The sequence below is a fragment of the Narcine bancroftii genome, chromosome 1 (assembly GCF_036971445.1).
Source record: "Narcine bancroftii isolate sNarBan1 chromosome 1, sNarBan1.hap1, whole genome shotgun sequence".
In the NCBI taxonomy this organism is placed as follows: Eukaryota; Metazoa; Chordata; class Chondrichthyes; order Torpediniformes; family Narcinidae; genus Narcine; species Narcine bancroftii.
The window spans coordinates 83,806,959-83,833,365 of NC_091469.1; the positions used below are offsets into that span (position 1 = coordinate 83,806,959).

At 41.9% G+C, this 26,407-nt stretch overlaps 1 protein-coding gene across 2 annotated transcripts in view; it reads left to right on the plus strand.

Moving 5' to 3' along the window:
• Window positions 1–26,407, plus strand: part of adamts13 (ADAM metallopeptidase with thrombospondin type 1 motif, 13) — a 138,267-nt gene that overhangs the window by 9,767 nt on the left and 102,093 nt on the right. For both annotated transcript variants that reach the window (XM_069931357.1, XM_069931353.1), the window contains exons 3-9: window positions 13,873–14,147; window positions 15,311–15,452; window positions 19,770–19,909; window positions 20,382–20,465; window positions 20,657–20,781; window positions 21,908–22,054; window positions 23,062–23,196. In XM_069931357.1, the coding sequence (XP_069787458.1) occupies window positions 13,873–14,147; window positions 15,311–15,452; window positions 19,770–19,909; window positions 20,382–20,465; window positions 20,657–20,781; window positions 21,908–22,054; window positions 23,062–23,196 (1,048 nt within the window). The remainder of the gene's footprint in view (window positions 1–13,872; window positions 14,148–15,310; window positions 15,453–19,769; window positions 19,910–20,381; window positions 20,466–20,656; window positions 20,782–21,907; window positions 22,055–23,061; window positions 23,197–26,407) is intronic.

The window sequence follows — 26,407 nt, forward strand, 5'->3', positions numbered from 1 at the left end:
GCTGGTCATTAGCTGGGGAGATGAGGAAGGCTGCTGGGTTGAGAGTTTTGGTTGTAATTAAGGTCAAATCATTGCTGTCCATTAATATCGTTTCGTATTTTAGGATTCTCGAATCCGTGAGCCACCTTCCAGCCCGCTGTAATAGAATATTGCGGACTGTATGAGGGGTATGCACTGTCATAGGGGCACCGAAAGTAATCTTTCGTCCTTCTTCCACCAAAATTGCAGTGGCTGCGACGGCTTGTATACATTCTGGCCAGCCGCGACAAACGGGGTCTAAAAGCTTTGACAGGAAAGCCACTGGTTGTCTATAGCCAGCCTTGCTCTGTGTGAGCACGCCGGTGGCTGTTCCAGCTTTGGTATTAGTGTATAAATCAAAGGTTTTGTTTAGGTCGGGCAGCGCTAAAACTGGGGCACTCGTTAGGCACCGTTTAACAAAGTTGAATTTTTCAATCTCTTCATCCGTCCAGTCAAGGGTTTCGGGTCTTATACTGGAAATCTTATCATAAAGAAATTTGACCAGAATCGAATAATTCTCTATCCATATTCTACAGAATCCCACTAACCCGAGGAATTTCCTGAGTTCTTGAGCATTTTTGGGAGGGGGGATCTGTATAATACCAGTTATTCTTTCTGGGCTAATTTTCCTGGTTCCTTGACTAACTAGATGACCTAAGTATTTGACCTCGGTTTGCACAAATTGTAATTTAGACTCACTGACTCTCAGACCTTTCTTCTCCAGAAAGTTTAAAAGTGCCACTGTAAAATCTTTAGCTAATTCCTGTGTTCTTGCAGTAATTAGCAAGTCATCCACATACTGTATGAGTTGGCAATTTTCTATCTTAGGAGCTTCATCTAATACCCGCTCTAAGACTTGACCAAATAAATTGGGCGATTCGGTAAAGCCTTGGGGAAGGACTGTCCACCGGTATTGGTTTTTACGGCCAGTAAAGGGGTTCTCCCATTCAAAGGCGAACATGTCTCTGCTTTCTGTGGCCAATGGACAAGTCCAGAATGCATCCTTTAAATCAATGACACTAAACCATTGATTATGGGGGTCAATTTTACTCATGATGGTATACGGGTTGGGTACAACCGGGTGACGGGCAAGAATGAATTTGTTAAGCTCCCTCATGTCCTGTACTAGGCGGTAAGTGCCGTCTGGCTTTTGAACAGGTAAAATCGGGGTATTAAAGGGAGACATACAGGGTTCGAGTATACCGTCTTGAATCAACTGGTCAATTACGGGCTGTAAGCCTTTCCGGCCAGCCATCGGAATTGGGTACTGTTTTTGTCTAACAATTCGTTGAGGATCTTTTAGCGTGACTTGTAGCGGAGGAATATCAAGGATTCCTCTATTTCCCTTCCCTGCCCATACTCTTGGATTTATTAGTTTGCGATCTTCTTCGTTTAAAACATAGAATTGAACTCCAATGCCTGATTGTAGAGGTCGAGTACCGATAGCCAATTGGTCCTGTAGATCCCTCCCTAGCAAGCATACTCCGGCTTGGGGAAGTAATAGAAGATCCTCAATTATGATCTTATCTCCCATTTGAATACTGACTTCTCGCAATACCAGGACTGGAAAGTCTCGACCTCCTACCCCAGAAACTGTAACTGTCCCTTCTATTTTCACCCCCTTCGGTTGGTATAGAACGCTAGATCGGGCAGCTCCAGAATCGACCAGAAATGTCATCTTATCCCTGTGAGGTCCTATGCATAAATTAACTAACGGTTCTCCTTGCAGCCCCACGGTATGTATTAATTGAGAACCGTGACCCCCCTATTCGTGATCAGCTTCCATCAAGGCATAGGAACGTGTGTCCATTGCTCGCAGTGGGCATTCCTTTTTAAAGTGCCCTTCCTTTTTACAATGAAAACAAATGAGGGGTCCCGTTTCCCAATCTTTCCCAAAATTTCTAGGGGGCATACGTCGTCCCCGGAATCCTCCTCTACTCCTCCACCTGCTGGGGTCTCCACCTCCCCACCCTTGGCTCCCCTCTTTTTGGTGGTGGTCAGCTACTATTCCTTTAACTGTCTGTAATAGAATTTTAGCTTTCCCTTTTTGTTTATCCTCTGCCCTCTGTACAAATGCTCTCTGAGCAATCTGCAGTAACTGGGTAATTCCTTGCTCATGCCAATTTTCTGTCTTTTGTAACTTTCTTCGGATGTCTGGGGCTGAGTTGGTAACGAAACCCATTAGAACCAATTGCTCCCCTGCTGGGGATTCTATGTCGAGACCCCCATATTGTTGAATTGCCGTGCGCAATCTATTGAGAAATGCAGAGGGGGTCTCTTCAGGACCTTGGGGAACCTCAAAGGCTTTTTTAAAGTTCTGTCCTTTGGGGACAGAATCCTTGATTCCTCTGATCAAATTTATCCTATATTCCTCCATCAGTGTGCGGCCAGCACTGGTATTTTTGTCCCAATTAGGTTTTGTGAGAGGGAATTTGGCTTCTCCAGGGATCGCCTCGTGTCCCCCTTGGTGTTCCTTATCCCATGCTTTAATGCCTGCCTGTCGGATCATTCCCCGCTCATCTAAGGTAAACAAGGTTTTAAAAATGGCTGTTAATTCCTCCCAAGTATACAAATTTGGTCCCAAAAATTGGTCTAACTGTTCGGCACATCCCTGGGGATCTTCTATCAGGGAGATTAATTCTTTCTTAAAATTACGTACTTCAGTGCTGGTCAGGGGCACATTTACGAACCCAAGACCTTCTCCTACGGGAACCTCCCGTAGGGGTCGCATCCAGCTAATTTCTGGTTTCTTTGATTTGTGTTCCTGTTCTCTGAGGAATACATCGCAGGGTTCTGCCACTTCTTCCTGAGGGGTCTCACGCTGTTCTGAGTAACAATGCTCTACCTCTACTGTTAATGGAGGTGGTAATCGAGCGCTTTGTGAGCGAGTCACCATACCACTCCGGTTCTCCTCTCTCTTCTCTAGTGGTAGGGGAGGAGGAGGGGGAGGTGCAGAAGGGTAGGTAATAGGAGGGGGAGGAAAGATAGGAGTTGGCATAGGAGGAACATAGGGTGGAGGGAGGGAATGTAACACATCCCAACCCTGTGGTTCAGGGACAAGAGGTTCCTCCTCTCTCTTATTCCTGAATTCTTTCTCATTCAAAACCAGCTGTTCAATGGATCCCTTGAGCCAGCAGGCTGCATATTCCCTGCTCTCAACATTGTCTGGCTGGTTTTGATAGAGCCATAAGTTCAAAGCTTCACACATCCATTCATCCTCGGATCCGAATTTTGGCCAGTACACGGAGCTCCCTTTAACCGGGTATTTAACCCATTCATTACAACAATACCTGACCATCGTCAGTTTGTCTTTACTGCGGGTCTTTCCTGTGCCCCACTCAGATAACATCAACCCAAGCGGGCTGTACGTAGCTATCTGGTGGTCACGTCCTGTGTCAGGACTCTCATCTCTACTGCCCGCTATTCCCATGCTTAGGAACAAGTAAAATACTCTTACCGAGTTCTGGCAGTACTGCTCTAGCGCGCGTCCTTCCGCCGTTTGTTCTCAATGCCTCTTCTCGGATATCACTCGCTTCTTCCACTGACCAGCCACCCGTCGCCCGTGAGTCCAGCTGAATCAGCCGGGGTGCACCTACTCTCGTCGTCGGGGCACTCTGTCAGTGGAGGGAGTGTGATCCCGGACGAGCCCCCATTTGTTAGGAATTAAAGTACCTTTAAAGAAATTGCTCGAGACAAAAATTGAGAACAAAGAACATTTATTACTACAACAATGCAAAGTTGGGTGCTTCCCCTTACCCTGGGAATACACACACATACTGGGGCTCACCCAACTTTTATACAGTCAATTTCAGTATCAGAATGCCCTCCCCCTTACATTCTTCTGCCCCCCTGGATGGGTTTGGCATAGGTAATCCTTCCTGCCTACGTGCAGTTTCAGTACACTTGGAGGACCAGGGGGTATCCTGTGGGTGCCCCATCATGTCATTGTCCTTATTCACACCTTCCTGATTCTCTGGGCTACAGTCTCTTGATATGCAGAGTTGACTCATTCTATCTAGGGTTGGCTAATTTCATATGTATAAATCTGTGTATGGTTAGCTAATTAGAAATGTATGACTTGGTACTTCTGTCCAGGGCTAGGAGACCCTTATCTGATCCAGACTACCTCAACTTCCTACATTCTATTGTACCTTACCATTCCTTATCTTAGTCTTATGGTCTTGTCACAAAGACTAGAAGATTCTTATGTTAATCGTGCTGACTCTGCTTTCCTGCATCCTAAGCCCCAAGCTTATCCTGTTTGAACTGGTTACAGCCATTTTACTGATGAACTTTAGTTTCTTCCATGTTCATAATTTTAGATCAATTTTCCCATCTCTCACATGTATATGTTTAAGAAAGTCTTTTGATTCATAGTCCAAACTTACTTCTCACTCCTCCAATTACCATTATCAGGCAATTCTTATACTGTGCACAGAATTTAACATTTATGAATTTTCACCAGGCTCTGGTGCTTAAAGTTCATTGGTTACCACTCAGGAATGTTCTTGTTGGTTTCAGAGAGAGATTTGTTGCTCAATGGACACAGACAAACTGATGATCTCTGATCAGCCACTTCAGCTGAAGAAACTTGCCTCATCATGGGTTTTCCAAATGATGACCTCTTCTTCCAGGTCACCACAGAATTCCTCTTTTCCTTTATTTCAGAAGAAACACTCCACAGCCAGTCATTTCTTCTTGTAAGGACCACAAGGGTTTTTCAACAGGCTGAGCTAGAACTTACCACCCGTCTTCAAAGTGGGGTTTTCAACAAGCCTGCCAACTTGTCATGTTGCAGCCTCCAAAAACCACTGCAGAAAACAGATTCTCTCTCTCTCTCTCTCTCTCTCTCTCTGCTTGCAAAACCACATGACCCCTCTTAGAACAGCAAACTTCAGCCAGACAGATTGTTGGAACCAGAATTATTTGCATTTGCTTTTTGAAATGCCTTCCAAAACAGTTCCATTGTCTTTTGCAAAGCCTCAATGTCTCACTTTCAGCAAAGCTCTTGCATTTTAAATGAGATGTCTTTTATGAAGTGTTACACTGTTTGTGAAGTGACCTACACACTAAACCCCCCCCCCCACAATCTATCTCTTTTAAAGACATTTATAAATAATATAAAATATAACATAACCCATAACAGGATGATGAAACAGCTTATAGGGATGAGACTCAGCACCACTTGACACTCAACACTCAGAAGAACAAGGAGATCATCGTGGACTTTAGGCGTACCAGAAGCCACACTCATGTCCCAATTTACATCAATGAAGCATTGGTGGAACATTTATCAAGCTTTAAATTCCTTCGCGTCCATATCTCTGAAAATCTCATTTGGACTTGAATTCTTCAAATCTGATTAAAAAGGCACAACAGTGTCTATTTTTTGAGGAGCTTGAGGAGGATCCACCCCTGTCCCAGGATACAGTTGGATTTCTATAGATGCACAATTGAGAGTGTGCTAACATATGATATTTCAGTGTGGTATGGAAATTGTCCTGCACAAGATTGCAGGCTCTCCAGCGGGTAGTGAAAACGACCCAACAGATTATTGGCATCCAATTGCCTGCCATCAAAAACATCTATAGGGAACGATGATTGGACAGGGCAGGAAACATCATCAAAGATGCTTCACACCCAAATCTCGATTTTATTTACTCTTTTCCCATTGGGCAGATGCTACAGGAGCCTTCCCCTCACGTGCCAGTAGGCTCAAGAAGAGCAATTTTTAATTAAAACTGTGGCTATGTTGAACACTGAATCTCAACACTGAGTGATACTGTACTCACATTGTAAAATCAATACTTTTTAAATCGTTCGTTGATGAATAGTGTTGCTGGTTTTAATTACACATGTTTCATTATATACACATGTATATAACATTATTTGTTAACCTCCGGTTAGATGTTGTATTTCATTGGCTGGTTTACTGATACAACGACAATAAAGAGATTCATCATTATTATCACAAGGCTACTTTATCAGAGACAGGTGAAACAAATTTCAGTTGTTTGCTGCACCGAGACCTGTGATCCGACTAGAGGGTTTCACCATTTGCAGACTGGATCAGAACTCGGATTCTGCCAAAGAGAGAAGGGGCAGTGTGTGCTTTTTAGTTAATTTCAGCAAGTGCATGGACATTGGGGACATGTTGACCTCCTGCTCCACTACCTTGGAGCAAATCTCGATTAAATGTAGATCCTTCTATCTACCCTGAAAGTTCTTATCAGTGATTCTCACTGAGCTTATATCCATCCCGAAGCTGATTACAAACAGGCACTTGCGGAGGTGCATGATGTGGTCAATAAACAAGAGATGGACAATCTGATGCACTACAAATTATAGTCAGTGACTTTAACCAGGCCTTTCTTCAGAAAACGCTGCCCAATTACCACCAGCACATAACCTAATGCACCAGTGGTTCCTATACACTTGATCATTGCCACATCAAAATAAGGAAGGTCTACCATTCTTTCCCAAGACTGCATTTTGGCAAGTTGGATAACCTGGATATGCTCATTATGCCTTCATACAGACAGGGGGTATAAAAGAGAGGCTCCAGATAGCAGGACAGCCAGAAGGTGGTCACAGAGGCTGAAGAATGGTTACAGGACTGCCTCGAGTTAGTGGATTGGGTGGTGTTCAAGCACTCAACTGAGGAGCTGAATAATTACACCAGGGCCATTACAGACTTTATCAAAACAGCAGTTGACATGTATCTCCCCACCAAAAGCCAGAAGCCCTGGATGAACAATGAGATCTGGAACCTGCTGAGAGCCAGATCGCAGGCATTTAAGTCTGGAGATCTAAAACACTACACAAGGAACAGGTGCAACATAGGAAAAGTCATCTGCTGGGCAAAGTGGAGATTCTGGACAAGAATGGAAATAACAAAGGATGCCCGACTGCAGTGGCAGGGCCTAAATAAAATAACCTGCTACAAAACCAAATGCAGTGCAGTAAGAGACAACAAAGATTCACTCCTGTTAAGAGTCCAAAGGACCCCAAAACCCAGCAGCAATAGACATTCACCACGACAGATGGTTGCTTAAACAAAAAAAATTGCTTTTAATTATCTTTAAACATGAAAACAGAATCAAACTTTAATTTAACTCTATTTTTCTTATCTTACTTAACCTAATTTAACCCCTTTCTAATTATAAGCGCCCGTGTGTATAATGTGTGTTAAGTTGAGAAAAGTTCTTTGGTTCACAGTCCAATCTCACTTCTCATTCTTCCAAGTTCAATGGTTGCAGGCAATTCTTATACTGTGCACAGAATTTAACATTTATAAAGTTCACCAGGCTTTGGTGCTCGAAAGGTAAATGGTTATGGCTCAGGAAAGTTTTTGTAGGTTTTGTAGAGAGAGATGTGTTCCAGGATTTCCACAACTGAGGTACCACCATTAGTCACCTCAATATCTTGCTGATGAAACTTTCCCCATCACGGTTCTCCAGATAATAACCTCTTTCTTTCAGGTTAGCACAGAGTTCCTTTTTTATTCCAAAAGAAATGCTATACAGCTCATTTTTTCCTCTTGCATGACACACAAGAGTAGGCTGTCCTCCTCTCTGGAGGTTCTGTTTCAGTTCCAACAAGTGTTGGACTCTGGCTTTAATTTATTTACTCTTAATTTAGTCTATGTGTGAGCTGAGTCCAGCGCGTTCGTTGAATGAAGTGATAGGAGAAGGTATTCGGTTCAACAGTCAGTTTATTACACCACACAGCACAGCACAGCACAAGAATAAAACTTATCAGAGCTCTGGGTCAGTCTGTTAGTTCATAGGTCACCTGCCAGTGAGCTACTCCCCGAGACTGACCCCTATTGTCCAGTTGGCACAGTTTATATAGGTCAATCTTATCACACAGAACAAAAGTTGTTTTCCCTGCTAGATCTTTTTGCATAAGGGTTATCACAAGTCATCTCCTGTTTTGCAGATTTCTGGGGTGTAGCCTTCCCATGTTAATCCTCCAGGCCAGACTATCCTGTTGTTTAGATCTGAAATTAATTCATCCCCAGATATTTCTAATCACCATTTGGTCCCTGTCTGGCCAATTTCTGCTGTTCTCTTTAACACCTCCTCGTGCCTTAATCTTCCTCCTAGACTGGTTTTCCATTCCCTTTGATTCTTGCGGGCCATTCTTTGTTCTGATCTGGCCTGTGTCTCCTGTGCTACTTCCCACCTCCTTCAGTTGAGCATTCCTCCTAAATCGTTTTATGCATATCCTCTCCCTGTATCTTGGGAGCAGCCAATTTTGTTCAGCCAACTTTGCTCCATGCTGTGACAGCCACTTAGCCACATTCCTCTTTCCCTGACTCATGCAGTACAAATAAACTTATTGATTAATCATTTATTTCATAATGTTTTAACCCCTAGATTCCAACACAAGCTTCTTCTGGCTGTCACTGTTCAGTCTCCCTCTCTCTCTGAGACACTGAGACTATCCATCTGCCAGAAGGCCCATGTGACTCTTTCTCTCTCTCTTGCATAAAACACCTGACCTTCTCCAGGAAACAATAGAAGTCAGTCTTCTGGTTCATCTGTTGTTTTTAGATAAACAAGAACCCATTAGTGACCTTTCTGTGATCACTCCAAACCTCTGCAAAGAGCTATCAATAGACATCATGTCTCCTGCTTGTTGTTTTAAAGACAATAGTCCATTTATTTCCACAGTTTCTGTAAAGTCACTCATAATATGAATTCTCCAGTATTTTAAAATAAGATCTGTTTTAAAGTGTGTGTATGTAACATACTCTATCTTTTCCAATTTATCTCCCAAAAATATTCCTAAATATTCTGTCACACTCCCAGATAACCTCAATGCCTTTCATACCTGATATCACCACCAGAACAAGGAAGAGTATACCCATGTCTCTGATGATCATCTACTGTCATTACCTGAGGATCTTGTGTGCACTGTCTTCAGGAGAATAAATCCAAAGAAAGGAGGGAGTACCAGGCTGAGTACTGAAAACCTGTGCTGATCAACTTGCTCATGTATTCATGGATATCTTCAATGTCTCATTCTGGCAGGGCTTGGTACACAATTATTTCAAACAGGCCTCAATCGTACCTGTGACCAAGAGAGTAGTAACCTGCCTAAATGCCTGCTGACCAGTTGCAATCATATCTACAGTGATGAAGTGTTTTGAAAGGCTAGCATTGAAGCATATCAGCTCCTGTTTGAGCAGTTACATGGATCTGTTTAATTTTGCCCTCCTCATCAAAAGGTCTACAGCAGATGGCATCTCATTGGCTTGACACAAAGCCCTGGACACCTGGATAACAAAGACTCATACTTCAGGATGCTCTTTATCGACTACAGTTCATTACTCAACAGCATCATCCCCTCAAACTAATTAGCAAACTCTAAGACCTGGGACTCAACACCCCAGTGTGTAATTGGATCCTGGATTTCCTCACCTCCAGACCCCAATCAGTGAGGATTGGTAAGAACATCTCCAGAGTCTCTATGAACATTGGAGCACCAGATTCTTAGCCCCCTGCTCTATTTGCTTTACACCTATGAATATGTGACTCAATACAATAATAACACCATTTACAAATACGCTGATGGCACCAGAGTTGTGGGCTGTATAAAAGGGATGATGAATCAGCATATAGGAGGGAGATTGAAAATTTGGCTGAATGGTGCACTAACAACAACCTTGCACTTAATGTCACCAAAACCAAGGAACTGATTGTTGACCTCAGAAAGGAAAAACCAGCGGTGTATAATCCAGTGGTCATTGGGGGATCAGAGGTGGAGAGGGTGAGCAAATTTAAGTTCTTGGGAGTCACTATTTCCTGCACCCAACACATGTGAAGAAAGCATGACAAAAACGCATCTACTTCCTCAGGAGTTTGCAGAGGTCTAGTATGACATTGAAAACTTGATGTGTGGTGAATAAAGACCCAGTCTACTCAATCTTTCTTTGTATTCTAGGTACTGCAATCCAGGCAACATTTTAGTAAATCCTCACTGCACCCTCTCTACCTTACTGATATCCTTCCTATAATTTGGGGACCACAACGGCACACAGTATTCCAAATTTGGCCTCACCAATGCCTTGAACAGTCTCGACATCTCCTCCCAGCTCCTATATTCTATGGTTTGATTTATAAAAGCCAGCATACCAAAAGTCTACTTTACCACTCTATCCACATGAGATTCTACTTTCAAAGGATGATGAACTGTTATTCCAAGATCTCTCTGTTCCTCTGCATTCCTCAATGCCCTCCCTTTCACTGCATATGTCCTGTTTTGATTATTCTTTCCAAAATTAAGCACTTCACATTTATTGGTATTAAACTCCATCTGCCATCTTTTAGACCATTTTTCTAAGCAGTCCAAATCCTTCTGCAGTCCCTGAAAACCATCTTCACTATCCACAACTCCCCCTACTTTTGTATCATCTGCATATTTACTAACCCGATTTACCACTCCATCATCAAAATCATTAATGTAAATGACAAACAACAAAGGACCCAACACTGATCCCTGAGTCTCATCACCAGCCTCCATCCTGACAGACAGTTATCCACCATGACTCTCTGGCATCTACCTTTTAGCCACCATTGAACCTATCTGACTATCTCAACATTAATTCCTAGGTCCTGAACCTTCCTTACCAACTTTCCACGTGGAACCTTATCAAAGGTCTTACTGAAATCCATATACCCTCATCAACCTTCCTAGTCACCTCCTCAAAAAATTCAACAAGATTTGTCAAACATGCCCTTCCCTGCACAAACCCATGTTGGATGTCCCTGATCAGTCCCTGCCTCTCTAGATGCTTATACATAATATCTCTAAGAATACTTTCCATTAGTTTACTGCCCTCTGACATCAAACTTACTGGCCTATAATTGCTGGGCCTACACCTGGAGCCTTTTTAAACAGAGGAACCACGTTTGCAACACGCCAATCCTGCGGCACCATGCCCCCCTCTAGTGACTTGAAAAATCACTGTCAGAGCCTCCGCTATTTCATCCCTGACTTGCCTCAAGGTCCTGGGAAAAATTCTGTCAGGACCCAGAGACTTATCCACCTTTATATGGCCCAAAAGTTCCAATACCCCCTCTTTCCTAATCCCTACATTTTCTATAATCACCCCTTTTCCTTCTCTTATCCTACACGATTCCATATCTTTTTCCCTAGTGAATACTGAAGTGAAGAACTCATTCAATATCTCCCCCATCTCATTCAGCTCCTCACACCTTTGTCTGCTCTGATTCTCTAAGGGGCCAATTTTATCCTTCACTCTCTTTTTGCTATTTAACTATTTGTAAAAACCCTTCGGATTTACTTTCACCCTGTTCGCTATAGCCTCCTCTTACCTTCTTTTCACTAACCTAATTTATTTCTTAAGCTTTTTACAACCCATGTATTTTCCAAGCATCTTGTCTATACTTTGTTTCTTGTATTTAATATAGGCCTCCCTTTTATTTCAAACCAACTTTCGAGTCTCCCTTGAAAACCACAGCTCTCTCGAACCTTTGAATCTGCCTTTTATCCTAACAGGAACATAAAGATTCTGCACCCTCAAAATTTCACCTTTAAAAGACTTCCAATTCTCCTCTACCTCCTTCCCATAAAACAAATCAACTGAAACCACTCCTTGCAAATTCCTTCTCATTTCATGAAATCTGGCTTTCCCCCACTCAAAAACCTTAATCTTTGGACCAGACCTATCCCTTTCCATAATTATATTGAAACTAATGGTACCATGATCACTGGATCTGAAGTGCTCCCCAACACACACCCAGTCACTGTCCCTATCTCATTCCCCAACAGTAGATCCAACACTGCCCCTTCTCTAGTGAGGTACCTCAAAATATTGCTGCAAAAAACTATCCTGCACACATTTTATAAATTCTAATCCATCCAGCCCCTAAACAGAATGTGTTTCCCAATCTATATTAGGAAAATTAAAATCCCCCACTAACACAAACCTGTGCTTATTACAAATCTCTGCTATTTCCTTACACATTTGCTCCTCTATTTCTCGCTCCCCACTAGGTGGTCTATAATACACCTCTATAATTGTAACTTCTCCTTTTCTATTTTTTTAATTCCACCCATACCGCCTCCCTTGATGAGCCCTTCAATCCATCTCGCATCAGCACTGCCGTAATATTTTCCCTGACAAGCAATGCCACACCACCCCCCACCCCTCCAACTCTATCACACCTATATGTGTGTATATATATATATATATATATATATCCATCTTTCATCTATCTCTATGTACAATATATGTGTGCACACGCACACACACACACACACACACACACACACACACACACACACACACACACACACACACACACACACACACACACACACACACACACACCATGTATACCATACATGCACATGCACACATGCACAGTATGTATTATATAAATATATATGTATGTGTGTGTGTTTTGTGACAGAGTATATAGACTTGTTTCTGGGAGATAAATTGGGAAAGGTTTGTTAGAGTAGGTCATATATATCACTTTAAAACAGATCTTATTTGAAATACTGGAGCTCTGCCCCATGGTAGACATATCAGGGCCTCAGAGCTTTTGCAAGAGCTTTGAAGAGTGCACAAGATACTTCACTAATGGATTGTTGTTTACAAAAAGCAACAGATGAAAGAGCAAGCTGGAGCCGCCGATTATCTGGAAGAGAACTTGTTGTTCTAAGAAGGTCATGTGGTTTTGCAAGCAGAGAGAGTCCAATAGGTTTTTTTCTCTGAGAGAGAGAGAGAGAGAGAGAGAGAGAGAGAGAGAGAGAGAGAGAGAGAGACACACACACATACACACACACACACACACACACACACACACACACACACACACACACACACACACACACACACACACACACACACACAGATTTTGTATAGTGTTACAGCTAGCAGACATGAGCTGGGACTGGAACAGGACAAGCTGGCAAGCTTATGGAAAGTTCATTTGTAAGATAGCCAGGTCAAAACTCTTGTGGTTCATGCAAGAGGAGAGGACTGGCTGTCTAATGTTTCACTTTGAGTAAGAGAAACAGAAAGGAACTCTGTGATGACCTGAAAGAAAGAGGTTATCATCTGGAGAACCCTGACGAGGCAGGTTTTGTCAGAAAGACACTGGAGTGGCTAATTAAAAAAGAACAACAAATCTCTCTCTGAAAACTGACAAGAACCTTCCTGAGTGGTAACCACTTACCTTTCAAGTGCCAAAGCCTGGTGAACTTTATAAACGTTAAATTCTATGCACAGTATAAGAATTGCCTGCAACCAGTGAACTTGGAGGAATGAGAAGTGAGATTGGACTGTGAACCAAAAAACTTTGCTGAACTTACACACACACGTTACACACACATGCGCTTAGAATTAGAAGGGGGTTAAGTGAGTCAATAGAGATAAGTTAAAGTTTGATTCTATTTTCATGTTCAAAGATAATTAAAAGCAACTTTTGTTTAAGTAACCCTTTGTCATGGTGCATATCTATTGCTGCTGGGTTTTGGGGTCCTCTGGACTCATAACAATATATATATATAGACGCACGTGCACGCACACACACATACACATATATAATATAATTTGTGATTATTGAGCACTATGAAGTGTGCTGCTTCATCTGATTGTACATGTGCAGTCAGATGATGATAAACTTGAACTTAAATAAGAAAATATTTGAACCAATTGAATTTTGTGCAAGTGAAAGGGAGGGATTTGGAAATCAATAGGTATCTCGTTGCATCCTTTCCTGGGCTTGCATGCATTGAATTTGGATTTTGGCTGTGAAGTACTCTACTGTAGAAACTCAGGTTGAATTGTAATTTGTTGGCTTTCATTTTCAGTGCCACATTCAGCAAGCATCTACTGTCAATGCCAGCGTCTGATCCAGGAGCACTCTTGCCAGGAGGAATTGTGCACCCTCAGGACTTTCGGGGAGATGTACCAGATTTGGTTTGGTGCTGAGAACAGACTCACTTCAAACTTGTCTTCCATTCATCTTGTCTTCAATTCATCCTTTAGCACCATCAGGCGGATGCCAGAGAGTTGTGTTCAGAGTGGCGAGTTGGTATGGCCCCCAGGGCTCCGGGCATTGATCAGCTATTGTCACGGTCATCTAGTGAGTGTGACCAGTAGTTAAATTTACATTTAAAATTTTTAAATTTAGACATACAGAATGGGAACAGGCCCTTCTGGCCCATGAGCCCATGCTGCCCAGTTACACCAAAAATAACTTACAACACCAATACCTTTTAAAGGGTGGGAGGAAACTGGAGCATCTGGAGGAAACCCACGCAGACACGGTGAGAACATGCAAACTCCTTATAGATAGCCCAAATTCAAACCCTGGACCCAGGTGCTGTAATAACATTGTACTACAAAGCCTTGGTCAGTTTGGTTGCTCAATATTGATAAGCTGTCTCCTTTGGCTGAAGAGTCTAGAACTAGGGTGCTTGGTTTCAAGACAAGGGGTCAGCCCCTTAAGATCAAATAGGGGAGTCCGTTATTCAAAAGATTGTGAATCTTTTGAATTCTCTCCCCCAAATAACTCTGGGAAAGGTGAGTCTTTTATCAAGAAGATTGTGAATCTCTGGAATTCTCTCCTCCAAATATCTCTGGGAAAGGGGTGTCTTTCATGGCTGTGGGAGCACTGGAGTTGAATCCATGGACACTCGGTGACTCTGGGGTGGGATCTCTCTTTTGCTTCTCCTTCTCTGATTGTAAGAGGCGCCTTGCAATTTCTGCTGGTGGCAAGTCTGCCTGCCTTAAAGCAAATTTCATGTAATATTATACTTGATTTATTACATGACAATGAATAAATCTTGAAGAATATTGTGAATCTCTAATTCTCCAAAGAACACTGGGATCCCAGTCACTGAGAATAAAATTGGTAAATTTTTAGACACCAATTGAGGCAAATCCACTCTTGTAAAGTGAACAAAGAAGAGGACTACTCTAGCATTCAATAAGATCATGTTCCTCATGATTTTATTGAATGGGAGAGCAGCTTTGACTGGTCATATGGGTGACTGCTCTGGTTTCTTGAGCTGTTGATCTGATGGCCCATCAGCCCTCTTTTGTACATAAAGGGTCTTTCAGAGCTGGGAATATCTCTAAACCAAGATCCCATTCAAACCAAACTTGGAAACCGTAATGCGGGGATGTGGCACTCATGCACTACATCGATAAGAATATTCTGGAGGTTCTTAAGTATTTGATCAGTGTAAGTTAGTTTTAAAACTAATTGAAGTTCTCTTCCTTCTCCAACTCCCCATCCCATAGCATGCAGTGATATTTACAAAGGAAAAGAAAGTTTATATTCACCCAAAAGAGCTGAAACTGCCAACTGATGGAGCAGGTATTGCTCCACTAATTGCTTTCCATTACCCACTCTCAGATGATGCCTGGGGTCCTACTCATGAAGGTAAGAGTTAAAATATTTGATTTATTTTTTGAATATTTTATTTTTGATTTTTTTTTTCAAAAATATACATAATAACATATTAAATATACAATATATTAAAATTTGTCTAACAAACACAACAAAGTAAACAAAAACCAAACAAACCCTCCCTCTCCCCCCACCCCCCCATGCATACAGATCTGTTCACCATCAGAGCTTACATAGATTTTAAACATATAGAGTACAGTTGGGGAAACTACATTTTTGTATGTATAATAGTTACTTTTATAACCTCTTTTTTTCTCTCTTTTTATTACTGTATCTGGGCCCCTATATGGTCCAGGTTTGGTTGCCATACCTTTGCAAAAGCGTCATATTTATTCTTTAAATTATTTGTGATTTTTTTTCCATAGCTATACAGCTGTTCATTTCCACAGTCCATTATGCTATAAGTAGAGGGGAGTCAGACTTCCAAGTGATCGCGATACACTTTTTCACTACTGCCAGTGCTATTTTTATAAATGAGATTTGATATTTGGTCAATTTGTTACTTATTTCCATAAAATTACCTAATAGATATAGATCCAGGTTACCCATGAAGGCCACTCCTGTTTTCCTGGTTAATTTTTCTGTGATTTCTTGCCAAAATGGCCTCACCTTCACACATGACCACATGGCATGTAGAAAGGTTCCTGTATCAGTCCCACATCTGAAACACATCTCTGAAATTTCAGCTTTTGATTTGTGTAACTTTTGTGGGGTAAGATATAATTGGTGTAAAAATTATATTGAGAACCAGTCCATATCTTGCATTTATAATTGACAACCAATCTGACCAGCTTCTTTCTGAAATCACCACACCCAAGTCTCACTCCAATCTGAAACATTTGACTTCTGATCATCTCCTTTGAGCTGTGTTCCTAATATTTGAGCAAAGGGTCCAAAACTGATAGGCTACATAAATGTGAAAAGCAATTTAATCATCCTCAAAATCACCATTCCTTGAAAGCCTAAAGTCCCTTACTCACTGTCTTTGCAGAGGCAGAATCTAAATGTTTTGTTGTGATAAAGGAGTAAAACACAAATGTCTGCAGACACCATGGTTGAAATAAAAACATAATGCTGGAGAAAGTCAGCAGGTCAGACAGTGGTCCTTTATATAGCAAAGATAAAGATACATAACCAATGTTTTGGGTTTGAGCCCTTCATTAATCTATGGCTCAAGCCTGAAATGTTTGTAATGTGTCTTTATCTTTGCTACACAAAGTGCACTGTTTGATCTGCTGACTTTCTCCACATTGTGTTTTTACTTCTATTTATTTAACTGGTTCATGTATGCCTTGTGGATCCTCACTCTGCTGTCGGTATGCTGCAGGGGGAGACTGAGGCAAATGAACGGTGCCAGCATTTGTGCTTTAGTCACTGATAATCAGTGAGCTGTATCTAGATGTGAGCCCAACAATTTCCAGGCTGAACTGAGAAATTCATTTTGCATACTCAAGGAAACAGTGCAACAATTCACGACTGCATACCTGTATTTCAGATCTATGAACACCTTCTTGTTTAGGCTTGCTCCCAAAGACTGAGATTTGTCACTGAGCAGCAGGACTGCATGAAACTTTAGGATCAAGAGAGTCTGGTTCTTCAAACGCACTGCCCAGCCAGACACCAGGGCCACCAGAGCTTTGTGGCCCAAGATTAGAACCAAACCCAGCCAAACCCAAACCCTATAGATGGCTTTTCATAATTGAGTCTGACTTCAAACTCTCAGTCCTGGTCTGTGCTCTGCGTGATGGTGAGCTTAGGAGAGGGCTGCCTGTAATTGTCTCCTAGCAATGCCCAAGTTTTGACAAGAGGCAAGCAATTGATAATGATGATTGGAAGAACAGGGGCAGCTGGTCAATATTTATTCCTTAACCAATATTCCAAATGAAGGATTATCTGACTCTCAGGTGTAGTTCCTATAACAGTGTACAGTAAAACCCCTGGTATCCGGCACCTATGGGGATTAAAATGCTGGATAAGTGATTTTTCCTGTTGCTTGAGATGGTGTGTTGCATTATTTGTGAACTATCAACAAGGTGCATTAATTTTAAACTAGAAATCTTCACCTATTTATTTTCCATGATTTTTTTTGCCAGTTGTTTGAGGCTGCCAGTTGTATAGTTCAAAAGTTCCACAGACTCACGACCCTCTGACTAAAGAAATTTTTTCATATCTGTTTTATATTGATGCCTTCTATCTTGAACTTCCCTACCATGGGAAACAACTTTGCCACATCTACTCTGTCCAGCATTTTCAGCATTTGAAATGTCTCTATGAGGTCTCCCTCATCCTTCTGTACTCCAACAAGTACAGAACAAGAGCCAACAAACATTCCTCATATGCTAACCCTTTCATTCCTCGTGTCATTTTGGTAAATCTTCACTGAACCCTCTCCAATGTTAGTACATCTTTTCTCAAATAAGGCACCCGAAACTGAACAAAGTACTCCAAATGAGGTCTCACCAGTGCTTTATAAAGTCTCAATATTACATCCCTGCTCTTGTCTGCTATCCCTCTAGAAATGAATGTCCACATTGCATTCAACTTCTTCACCACTGACTCAACCTGGAGGTTAACCTTTAGGGTATCCTGCACAAGGACTCCCAAGCCCCTTTGCACCTCAGAATTTTGAATTTTCTCCCCATCTACATAATAGTCTACCCATCTATTTCTTGTACCAAAGTGCATGACCGTACACTTTCTAACATTGCATTTAGTTATGCCACCTCTTTACCCATTCTCCTAATCTATCCAAATCTCTCTGCAGCCTTTCTGTATCCTTAGCATCTTCCCTGCCATCTATTTTGGTATTATATCTGCATATTTAGACACAAAGTCATTTATTCCACAATCCTGTGAGAGATGGGAAAATTGATCTAAAATTATGAACATGGAAGAAACTAAAGTTCATCAGTAAAATGGCTGTAACCAGTTCAAACAGGATAAGCTTGGGGCTTAGGATGCAGGAAAGCAGAGTCAGCACGATTAACATAAGAATCTTCTAGTCTTTGTGACAAGACCATAGGACTAAGATAAGGAATGGTAAGGTACAATAGAATGTAGGAAGTTGAGGTAGTCTGGATCAGATAAGGGTCTCCTAGCCCTGGACAGAAGTACCAAGTCATACATTTCTAATTAGCTAACCATACACAGATTTATACATATGAAATTAGCCAACCCTAGATAGAATGAGTCAACTCTGCATATCAAGAGACTGTAGCCCAGAGAATCAGGAAGGTGTGAATAAGGACAATGACATGATGGGGCACCCACAGGATACCCCCTGGTCCTCCAAGTGTACTGAAACTGCACGTAGGCAGGAAGGATTGCCTATGCCAAACCCATCCAGGGGGCAGAAGAATGTAAGGGGGAGGGCACTCTGATACTGAAATTGACTGTATAAAAGTTGGGTGAGCCCCAGTGTATGTGTGTATTCCCAGGGTAAGGGGAAGCACCCAACTTTGCATTGTTGTAGTAATAAATGTTCTTTGTTCTCAATTTTTGTCTCGAGCAATTTCTTTAAAGGTACTTTAATTTCTAACAATCCAAATCATTTATATATTGTACAACATAAAAAGAAGTGGATCCAACACTGACCCTTGTGGAACACCACTAGCTAACCAGAATGGGATCCTTTTATTCCTACTCTCTCTTTCCTGTTGATCCACCAATGCTCTAACCTTGCTAGTATCCTTCCTGTAATTCCATGGGTGCTCATTTTGTTCAGCTGCCTCATGTGTGGTACCTTGTCGAAGGCCTTTTGAAAGTCCAAACATAAAGGAAAGGAATCCCGTCTTGCCTGAAGATAACAAATGTAGTCTCCAGAAAGTTAAACAAAGATGTTTAAGATGAGAAGGAGACCAATCCAAATGAATGGAGAAATGATTTTATCTTTGAAAATCCAGAAGAAAGGGAGAAGCTTAATATTAAAAAATCAGAATGATGATTCTCAACAGGATAATCCAGAAGTATATCCAGCAGATCTCTGGAACTCGGTCTGTCAAACGACATTGGATAGAGGCCACTGCACCTTTAAAGATTGAGAAGGAATAGATTTTTGCAGGGTGATGTTGTTGAGTGAAGTGGAAGAAGGGGAATCTAATCGATGATTTAGCAATCTGACCCAATCTGATTGAATGAAGGAACATACTCCAGGGTCAGAAAGCCATCCTTTGTTTTTATTGTTACAAGTGTAGATTGTTAATTGCCATTTTCTTTTCCAGTTACATAATCAATCTTCGACACATCTGTAAACTATTCATTGAATATTTCTATTCTGATTAATCATCTCAGGACAAAGTAGGACATCCTTCATTACAAGACGATCAGTGCAGGAGACTAAACATCTGGAGCTCCTGGTTGTGGTGGGGCAGGATGTGTACAACTTCCACAAGCAAGACACAGAGCGCTATATCCTCACTAACCTGAATATCGTGAGTATCTCCGTTCCTTCCCTCAACCGCATCAATTACTCAAGGCTTTAGCAACAATCACATAGTAGAAGGAGAACAACATGGACCTTAACTTTCAGCCCACAGAAATTCCTTGGGCAGAGAAAACTTTATTGTATCTCCCAGACAACCACTGTTCAACTCCTGACATGATATGTCCTTTTCTAATAGAGTTTACAGCAAAGAAGCGAGCTACAATAGTCCCACCCTCTTACATCAATTCTATGTGCCCTGTTCACTCTCGTGCCTGTCAAGACTGCTCTTAAATGTTGTTATTATTTCCCATTCCAGATCCCAACTATTCTTTGTGTGAAACATATACCCCTCAGATCCCCTTATGCCTCCTCTCATGTTAAATCAGTGCCCTCTAGTTTTAGACATACCTACAATGGCAAACAGATACTGGCAACCTACCCTATTTATGCCAATGACAACTGTCATTTTGTATCTACAGGCTGCTGAATTGTTGAGAGATGCTTCCCTGGGTGCTCAACTACGAGTCCATCTAACGAAGATAGTTATTCTGACAGAACCTGAGGTATGAACTTCGATCCACAGGCATGCAATCAACAACAATATCCTTGTCCCTTCTGATTCATTTCTGATGAAACGCTGAGAGGTCTTGACCATTCAGGCTCTCTCCTACCAGAAACAAAATGAATAATCAGTCAAGGGGTAAGGTGCAAAGTTTTGAGCTAACTTTACAGTTTCATGTTCTTATCTACACAGTTGGAACTGCAGATCACAAAAAACATCACCTCATCTCTCATGAGCTTATGCAAGTGGAGTCGAAAGATTAACCCTGAGAGTGATTCTGATCCAGTCCATGCTGACCTGGTTCTCTATGTTACCAGGTACTCTGTTCTGAGCACCACCTGATTTTTTTTCTCAGAGACTGTGGGGTTTCAAGCACGAAGTTGCATCTCCTTTTTGGTTCAATATATTTTAATTTCTTAAAGCTGTTGGGATGGATAATAACTTATCAGAATTAAAGATTAACTGCTCATTAATAGCCTTAGGTGGGGTTTGTCAAATTTTCCAGTTCACTACCAAGGATTCAGTTTTTTTCCATCTTCAAGATTCAAGATTCAATTTATTGTCATTAAATAAAAGCGGTGTCATATTACATGAAATTCTTTTGCCTGCTATAAGACGGACAGATTCCAGCATCGACAGAAATTTCCTAAAGCACTTCTTAGGTCTGAGAAAGAGAAGCAAAAGAGAGTTCGCCCCGGAGTCACCGAGTGACCGTGGATTCACCCCAACGCTCCCACTGAGTCTACTTCAAATCATCGGCAACCAAAAATAGGCTTTATTCACAATAAATAATTTACAAAAGGAAAACTGTTCAATCTCTTCAAACCCTTAGTTTCATATCCATACATTTCCATCACTGTACATTGTTGTGTTCATTTCTATTTACACCATCGCCACCACTGTGGCATCTTGTCACTTCTCCCTCCTCTGTTGTTCAAAGAGCTACCCCTTGGTCTCAGCCCCTCAGTGCCCAATAATGGGAGGACTTTAGACTGAAACAACTGCCTAGTCCCCTTTTTTCTATTAAAATCAGACATTAGGTGCTACATTCCATTTTCAGATGATGTTGAAGACTCATTTAGAGCTTTCAAAGCCATAATAGTAATAAATATTTAGATTTATAGCACGTTAACAGGTTATTTCAGCCCACAAGTTCATGCCAGCCAATTTACATACAATTCACCTACACCCCCTCTACATTTTGAATAGGGGGAGGAAACAGGAACCCCTGGTGAAAACCCACGCTGACATGGGGAGAAAGTACAAACTCCTTACAGACAACAAGCAGTTCTTATTAAAGTACAATTGTATTCTGTTTGGTTTGAACTTGGGTTTGGATATTTCTGAGATAAAGGTTGGGGTTTTAATTGAGTTCGAGATTGTGAATGGGTTCAAGTCTGCAGTTAGATTTGTTTCTTTGCTGATGCATTTTGTTTTAAACAGGTTTGATTTGGAATCTGATGACGGCAACACGATGGTTCGGGGTGTGACACATCTGGGTGGGTTATGCAGTCACTCATGGAGCTGCGTGATCACTGAGGACACAGGATTCAATCTTGGCATTACTATTGCACATGAGATAGGTCACAGGTAGGTAAGAGAAAGAATACAGTAGGACAAGAATGAAATTTTGTGATAGTTTAGAGCAGAATCTACAATACAATAAGGAGAATCCATGAGAGAAAAAATGTTGGAACTATATAAATACATGTATATATGTGTACACACACACATATATATACATACAAAAACACAAACATATATATTAACATGCATAGACATACATGTATATACACACACACACACACACACACACACACACACACACACACACACACACACACACACACACAAATATCTGCACAAGCGTGTGCACACATACACACACACAGACAGGTACTCTAATTAGGTGAGTTGCATCAGGACTGGTGTAGCCAATGTGAGGGTGCTTTGGGGAATGACCACAGTCTAGAATCCTCCCATGAACCAGCATTGAGGGGCTGAGACTGAGGGAAGTCCCTCAAACTACAGAAGGGTGGAAGCAACAAGATGCCATAGGGGTGGTAATGGTGTATGTAGAGAACAAATGTAGCAATGTACATTGATGGGAATTTATAGATATGATTGATGCTATGGGTGCTAAAAGAATCTTTTTTGTAAATAATTTATGTTAATAATGTCTTTTTTGGGGGGAAAAAAACAAGAAAATCTGCAGATGCTGGAGATGAGTTCAATACACCAAAGTGGTGGAGAAACACAGCAGGCCACACGTCTACCTGTTTTTTTCTGATTTCTAATAAAGGGTCAGGCGCGAAACATTGGATACCCTTTATTTCCTATGGTTGTTGCATATCCTGCTGAGTTTCTCCACCACTTTGGTGTATTGCATTAAACTAGTGGTTCTCAACCAATTTTTTTCCACTCACATATCACCTTAGGATGCAATAGGTGTTCTGTGGTTAGTAAGGGTGGTATGAGAATGGGGAAAAAAAAGGTTGAGAACCATAGGTGTAGTGCATCTCCAGCTTTTTCTGATTGTGATTAGATATTGTAGTTAGTATCTAGTGGAAGCAAATTTTCTTTTTTATCTTTTGTAGTTTTGGCATCAACCATGATGGGCACAAAAATGACTGTGTTGGGAACCTGCACATCATGGCAGCAGAGGGCGGCTATAACAGTGTCGACCTGACTTGGTCAGATTGCAGCCGTGACCAGTTTGTGAAATTCTTAAGGTGAAGCTTTCTTCTTCCTCTGACCCACACCATGTTTTGCAGGAACAGTTGCATATTTGAATGAGCAGCATAATCGGAAGGGCAGTACTGAAAGCCCACTGTACCCTGGCTGGGGCAGCTTTATCAGTACATTCCTCTTCTTTTTTCTTTGGCTTGGCTTCACGGACGAAGATTTATGGAGGGGTATGTCCACGTCTGCTGCAGGCTCGTTGGTGACTGACAAGTCCAATGCGGGCAGGCAAGCACGGTTGCAGTGGTTGCAAGGGAAAATTGGTTGGTTGGGGTTGGGTGTTGGGTTTTTCCTCCTTTGTCTTTTGTCAGTGAGGTGGGCTCTGTGGTCTTCTTTAAAGGAGGTTGCAGCCCGCTGAACTGTGAGGCGCCAAGATGCACGGTAGGAGGCGATATCAGCCCACTGGCGGTACAGGGGGAATACTACACCTTGAAATGATATTGTTGATTAAATTGCAGGGTAGTACTGAGAGAGCAGAGCACTGTTGGAGTATGGTAAAGCCCCCAGTATACGGAGATTGCGGGTGTCATATATGTAAAGTTTCTGGTAGCCTGAGACATACTCTTACAATGTCTAACTAATATACCTTCATTAAGAATAAACAGTTTAGAAAAGAAAAGAGAGTGTAAATATAAAGTAATTTGAAAACAAATCAATATTGTAGTCCTTAATTACGTAATCAGGTAATTCCCTTAACTCACAAAATGTAAATATAAATTCGAACCCCGGTCACTGGTGCTGTTACAGCATTGCGCTAACCACATCGTTAACTGTGCTGCAATCATAATGAGGTACTCCCCTCCCCCTAATTTACAGATAAAGCCTTACTAATATACGTAAGACAAATAGAGATAGACTCTTACTAGGTAGGGATAGGGAGACTCTTTGGAAAAGTCACCCCAGCGTTGAGCAGCATCACCCAGCTCTTGAACCTGAGTGATGCTTTTTTATTCCAACGCAACTTTATTCAAACAGCTGCTGTGGATGGAGCATGACCGGAATGCGCCGCTAGCTGAAATTTTGCTCTCCTCTTCACCGGGGAGGGGGTTGTGTGTTGCTTTGGAGAACATTTACAATTTTAAACTTTTATTTATTCTTATTTATTTTATTTTTAAAATTTACTTATTTCCTCGATTTTATTTTTGGTGGTTGCTTGAATTCTGATATTGCGGATTTTACTGTAATACCTTTCAGATCTATATCAGTAAGTAAGACATATTGGATTGTACAGGCAACATTTTCTCTCATGTTTGAGAGTAAGCTAATGGGTCAGATTGGAATTTAATTGATCTTGATCCATATTTTAGCTCCATTACCTATGTTTCTGCCATTTCATTTGATAACCTTGCTTAACCAATTTATCGATGTCAGCCAGAAAAGCTTTCATTATATCTCAATGTTAATAGCCTGTAGCCAGAGAGATTTTTATATGTATAAGTACTTCCTGATTTCCTTCAAACAGAATTGCTCTGATCCTTATTCCGGATTCTCTCACAGAGGAAATAGAATTTTTTGACAACTAAACAGAATTCCTGCATTAGTTTAAATCAGAACATTCTTCAACTTTAAAACCTCAAATGAATATAAAGAAAGTTTGTGTCTCCTCTCTTCATTTTGTTTTTCCACTCAATTTAGTGTAATCAGCAAACTTAGATACACTACACTCTGTCCACTCTTCCAGATCATTAATGTACATCGTGAATAGTTGCTGGCCCATCAACAACCCCGTTGGCACCCTGCTCATCACTGATTACCAACCAGGAAAGCACCCCTGTACCCCAAATCTCTGCTTTCTATTGGTTAATCAATCCATGCTAATGTCTATTCATGCTAATACATCACCTCCAACTCTAGGCATCCTTGTCTTGTGCATAAATCTTTAATGCAGCACCTTGGAAATCCAGATAAACACCTCCACCTGCTCCCCTCTATCTACTGCGCTTGTTATATCCTCAAAGAACTCCAGTAAGTTCAAACAGGACCCGCCTTTGATGAATCCATGCTGCATCTGCCTGATGGATCCATTTTGCTCCAGATTGTAGTGTTGATAGAAGCTCACACTCAACTGGAGGGAGAACTAACATTTTTATTAGCTTACAACACAGGTAGGTTTATGAACAGGATTCAGAGGGGTTCAGGGTTTAGGCAGAAAACCAGGGTTATATATGGGCTCCTAGAGGAGGAGCTGGGAGGCGGGGCCAGTCGTTAGTACAGGACACTTCTAGTGAATCCCAGTTCACTACATTCACCCCTTTCTTCAGAATTAAGGGTCTGTGAATGAAGGGAACAAGGTTCAGAAGCCGGTAAAAGACACAGATTCAGGCAGTCCGGGGGTCTGGAGATCCTGGTGGAGTGCCTTAGCCCCGGGGTCCTTGGGCGTCTTGAGTCTCCTGGCCCACCTGTGATGGAGGGGGGTTCACTCTCCTCCTGAACTGGGTCCCCTGAAGCCCTGGGTGGGGGTGGGGAAAAAAAGCTAGGTAGCTCGTGGAGCACCTGAGGCAACAGATCCTTGGTTCCAGCAGGTGCCAGATCCCTGATGGAGACAATGTCCTCCCTGCCATCTGGGTACTACTCGTAGGCATACATGAAGTAGGCAGGGAGCAATTTCATCCTTTCTACCAGGGGGTCGGTCTTGCTTCTCCTCACATGCTTCTTGAGAAGGACCGGACCAGGACTAGTGAGCCAGGCTGGGAGTGTAGTCCCTGATGCCAACCTTCTGTCAAATTAAACATGAGTTCATGAGGAGTAGCATTGGTCGCAATACAGAGTAGTGAACGAATTGAGTGGAGCGCAATGCGGAGGACATCCTGCCAACGCAAGTCTGGAAGGCCTCTTTACTTCAGGGCAAGTTTGACAGCCTTCCAGATCTCTTTTTCAACCTGCCCGATCCCCCGGGAGTTAACTGGTAGACCTACTGGATATGATGCCCCTCACCAGCAGGTACTGACTCAGCTCATCACTCATGAAGGCTGAGCTCCGGTTACTATGAATATAGCCGAGATACCTGAACAGGGTGAAAAAAGAGTCTAGGGCCTTCATAACAGACAAGGCGGATGTTTCTGGGCACAGGGTGGCAAGTGGGAAGTAGGTGTACTCATCGATGACTGAGAGAAAGAAGGTGTTCCCATTCGTAGAGGGGTGCTGAGCCATTTGAAGGGCCTGGATGATTTAATCAGGTGTGCTTTCACAGGGCCAAAAAAC